General features: G+C 43.9%; 1 protein-coding gene across 1 annotated transcript; it reads left to right on the forward strand.

Annotated features, from left to right (window-relative positions):
- The first annotated feature begins 2,728 nt into the window (after nt 1-2,728).
- On the forward strand, nt 2,729-3,235 carry GREM2 (gremlin 2, DAN family BMP antagonist). The gene has a single exon (XM_008941282.1). It carries the CDS (start codon nt 2,729-2,731, stop codon nt 3,233-3,235), a length of 507 nt encoding a protein of 168 aa, XP_008939530.1.
- Nucleotides 3,236-4,908: the final 1,673 nt, after the last annotated feature.

The raw sequence follows: 4,908 nt of genomic DNA on the forward strand, positions 1-4,908 counted from the left end.
CTAACATACTGCAGCATTTGGTTTATAACCTTACAATAGTGGCTTTGATTAATAATGCTTTATCAGTTATAAACATAGACTTACTGAGTAAATCCTACTTACTCTGCTGAATGGCTCTCCGTGCCTACATAAAACTATTTCAGTAATTAGAAAGCTACTATATTATTTCCCTATATTGTAGACTTTGAGTTGTTAGTTGTCAGCTTTTCTGAATTCCTGTCTAGGTTTTCTCTTTGCCCTATCCTTGACACGAAAGGGAAATGGTTTCAGTGATTGCATTTTGTGATGAGAAAGGGCAGGTGTGTTAAGACAGAAAAGAGGACGGGGTGAAGGGAAGACTGCATTTCTCCTTTTGATGTGCCTCTGGACCTGTACTGTCCTATTCCCTACCGGGATCAGAGAAATGAGACTGGAGAGGTGATACCCCTGCTGAAAAGGACCAAACTCCCTCCCTGAAGGATAGCTGAGTTACCACGATTGCTTTGTGGGTTTGCATTTCAAGAGAAGAGTAGAAGAGTGTGTCTGAAGCATAAGGCATCTTGTGGAGAGCTCACCTCTATCTTTTTCTAGAAGGTGTAAGTGTGTAACTCCTGGGGTTTCTCCTCCCCTTTCTATATAAAACACAAAGTGGTAGGGATAAGTTGTTTTACCCACTACTGAAATGCAGCCATCAGTGCCGAATAACATGAGAACAGTTTGAAAGGAAGCATGGAACACTACATTCAACTGAAACTAATTACCTGATTAGGTTTTGGCCTGGCTTAGTGGGTTGACATCCAATGGTCTTGGCGACAATACCTGTGAGAAAAGCCAAGTCTAGTCTTGCTTCATTTAAAGACTTTGGACAAAACATCTGGACTTGTGTGCTGAATGCTAAGCAGTGTGAAAATAGGCCACTGATTTAAAGTACCCGTGGCTACAGTGGGTGTCAGTGGGCAGCTGGCATGGTTGCAAATGAATGAGCTTATTTGGGTTTTAGAAATACTGATTTCCATTTGAAGGTAGTTCTGTTTTAAGCACACATTCTGGTGAAATTTAACTCTCCATCAGAACATCCTCTGTTCACAGTTACAGGATTAGCACTTTCCTTCAGCACTTCAAACTTCTCCCATTAGAAACACAGTCAAAGTCTGACACTAAGATCTTGTAAACTTAGAAAAATCACCTTAAAGGTTGCTATCTCCCCTAGTCTGTTAGAGTAGTTCCTTCTCTTTATCTCCACGGGTATTAAATACTTTAGGTCTGCTTTGTTAGGTAGGAAGTAGTAGTTACTGCTGATGTCTTCCTCTTTTGTGCCTTTGCCTTAAACAATTTTTTGATATGTTGGTGTCTTTTTTTTTTTTTTTTTTTAAATGCCAGTATTTTCTTCTTAGGGGTACCTGTGCAACATCTCAAGTGTCTGTAGTGGTAGACATATCTATATTTACCAGTGTGACAGTATTTTTTTCTCTTGGCATCATTATAAAGGAAAAAAAAATATCAATACTTGGAAAGATTTGAAGCTTTACTGGGAAGAGAGTGATGAGTCTTTAATCTTTACACTATTATAAAAATATAGTCCTTTAAGAGCAAAGGTGAGCAGAACTTTTAGAAAGACTTGAAGTCTTGCTTCTGAACAGGAAACTTCTGGGCTGCACTCACTGTTGGCACCCTAGAGAACCTCTGTTCTCCCTTTCCAGGGAGCATGACGTGAAATGAACTGTCAAATGAGTTGTGGCAGTTCACTAGTGAACACTGACCTTATGAGGAAATTTAGCACGTCTATTCTGATATCCTAGAAGTGCAGTGAGACACATGATTAAAATGAATTGTACACGTGGTTGATGAAAATCCAAGAGCTGGTAAGAGATGCTCCATAGAACAAGAAATCCTAATAGACAACCATAGGGAAAACTATTTTTTGCCAACTGGCTGAATATTTTAACTTAGCAACTGGTTTATGCTCTACCCTGCTCCTTAACATGTAAAATAAATATTGAATTCTCTCCTGTTTACAAACCTTCTTAAACCATTTGCCTGAGAGGCATTGCAGTAATGAAGTCCTCAAAGTTGTGTTTAAGCATTTCCTCTTACTGCTGTACTGCAAGAATGAATCCATCAAGTTTTCGGCCTCCCACAGAGTCAACAAACGCAAGACTGTAAGTGCCATAAAAGCCCCAAGAAACTTGAGAAACAATTTAAAATAATAAAACCGCACTTTTGGACACCTCTCTTTACTTCTGTGTGGCACGAGGCTAGGCAGGGAGTTGAGGCTAGATGGACAGATGGGAGTTCACCTGGTGTAGACTAGTATTCCTTTCCTTTCATCCCCGATGTCCCCAAATCAGCTGTCACAGTATTGGCAGGAGTATTCTGAGCCTTTGCTCCTTAGGAGTTTGCCCAGCTGTTTGGCTTAGGATTTCACAGAGAAGGAGGAAACCTTTCTGTCTGAAGCTACTGTAAAATCACTGCTTCAGCAATCAAAGCAGCAGGGTCCTTATGGGGGGGGGGAAAAGGTCATTGAAGAGATTGGTGGGGTGGGCAGGAGTGATGTGACTTCTCACAGGGCCTGGCCTCTCCATGGTAAATAATCACCCTGTAGCACAAGTATTCTCCTAGGAAAAGCGGTGGTGTTAAAAAGGCGGTAAGATCTCTGCTTCTTTTAAAAGCATGGGCAAAGTTCCACTTCATTGCAGTTCTGTGGTTTGAAAGTGCATCTCCTAACAGCTGCTTGTCTTGCCCTTGCAGGATGACTTGGAAATTTGTCTTCTCCGTTTTTCTGACGGCCGCGCTGGTTCGAGTAACAGACAGCAGGAAAAACCGTCCTGCAGGCGCCATTCCCTCCCCGTATAAAGACAGCAGCAGCAACCACTCGGAGCGGAGGCAGCAGCTGAATAAGGAGGTGCTGGCCTCCAGCCAGGAGGCCCTAGTGGTCACCGAGAGGAAGTATCTCAAGAGCGACTGGTGCAAGACGCAGCCCCTGCGGCAGACTGTCAGCGAGGAGGGCTGTGTCAGCCGCACCATCATCAACCGCTTTTGCTATGGGCAGTGCAACTCCTTCTACATACCGCGGCACGTGAAGAAGGAGGAGGAGTCCTTCCAGTCCTGTGCTTTTTGCAAGCCACACAAGGTCACCTCTTCGACCGTGCAGTTGGAGTGCCCTGAGCTGGACCCACCTTTCCGACTCAAGAAAATTCAGAAGGTTAAGCAGTGCCGGTGCATGTCTGTGAATCTGAACAACTCAGGCAAACTGTGAGAGCAGGCCTGGAGCTACTGTTTGGTGTTGCTCCCATCAGATTTACTGCTGCCTCTCCTTTCCCACTGAGCAGACTGTCCGTTTTGTTGGGTTATTTCTTCTTTTCCTTTTTTTTGTGTTCTGTTTTCTTTCAGGAGGTGTCTCTCCAGCAAGGAAAGGCTCCTTGTCACTTGCCTACTGGAATAATGCTTTTTAATGGGCTGTGTTAGGCACTTCACCGTAAAGTTTCATTGTATTTCCGATATCATCTGGCAGTTGAATCTTCTGGAGTAGAGCAGGCTCCCAGAAGTTGGGATTGATCATCTAAATGACCAGTTGGCTTAATCCAGCATTAAATGTTTCCACTGTGTGGAGTAAAGCCCTCTGCCCTACACTCCAGTCCCCTCTACAAGATGAGAACACCTTCCCTGTGCTTTGGTCCAGAGCCTGCCGATCCCTCTTTTAAGTGCTGGGGTGGTGCCCGGGACTGGGAGATGCAGATGACGGAGAGCAACGAGGAGTAACTTGCAAAAAGCAAGTGAGACTCTCTGATGAGGCTCATCTCCTTAAGACAACTTTAATTGTGCAATGAGAAACGGTTCCTGGCTTGCTGTCTGGATGGCAGATAAGAAGCAAGGGGTAGAGGGTGAGACGCTGGGTTAGCCACCATGACCACAGAGCAGACTGAGAGTGGGTTTTGATTCTGTTGTGGTTAGAGTATATTGAACATGTGGTCTCTGGAGCAGTGTTTATTTTGTAACCTAAGTATAGTAAACAACTGTTTAAAGTATTATAGACCCAGACATGTATATTTTTCTTGTGGCAAGGTATGCCAGAGATTAAAGTATGTTGAGTAAGAGACTCAGTTGCTAGGTCAGCTGCATGGCTTAAAACGGACGTGGTTTAACTAGGCTTTCAGTAGGTACTTGTGTGTTAGATATGTTTCTGTTTCTTACTCCAAAGAGGACAACATCCACTTATGACCTTATATTTTTGCCTGCTCAGACCTGGGAAAGTGGGAGTGTATTGAGAGAGGAGCTGAGAACACTTAAGGGAACGATGTTTCCCTTAAGGTATTAGGGAACTGTGACACAAAGGACAAAATTTGGTCATTGCTGGACTGAATACAAAAGCCGCATCAGTATCATCAGGTTTTGGGTGTGGTGTCTCTCCCATGACTGGAAACCATGTTAATGTGTTATTGTTAAAGGACAAACCCATCAGTCATTGCTGCTGGAATGGTTCACAGCTGTAGGAACAAGGAGAGAGTAAGGTGTAATTGCTGCAGTGCTCATGGTCCACTCAGTTTTTGAGTCCTACATCATCAGTGTTGGTGAACACTTGGAGTTCATTTTAAATCATGCTCTGTTGCTGTTCAGCTGATGGAGTTTAGTGTGTTCTGTATATCCCGTTCGTTACAGTTCTGATCTGTATTAGTCCCAGCTGCATTAAAATCCTATGTCTCAAAACAAACCAGTCCCATCCCCCAAACCAAAGCCCGTGCGTGCTCGGCTGTCTGAAGCTTACAAATTAAAAATGACACGCTGACTCCCTGATGCATGTCTCACAGCTCAGCATCTGCATCTACTGAAACCAGCTTGCTGTGGGAGCCTTTTCCCAGCAGCCTCTTCACATGCAGCCACTTCAAGGGGTTAATGTGTTTAGCCAGCCAGGGGTTCAGTGCCACAGGTCTC

This window comes from Merops nubicus, unplaced genomic scaffold (assembly GCF_000691845.1).
Source record: "Merops nubicus isolate BGI_N331 unplaced genomic scaffold, ASM69184v1 scaffold5815, whole genome shotgun sequence".
Lineage (NCBI taxonomy): Eukaryota > Metazoa > Chordata > Aves > Coraciiformes > Meropidae > Merops > Merops nubicus.

Excerpts from the sequence above, each read along its gene's own strand:
- GREM2 (XM_008941282.1), top strand. The coding sequence starts at position 2,729 with ATGACTTGGAAATTTGTCTTCTCCGTTTTTCTGACGGCCGCGCTGGTT.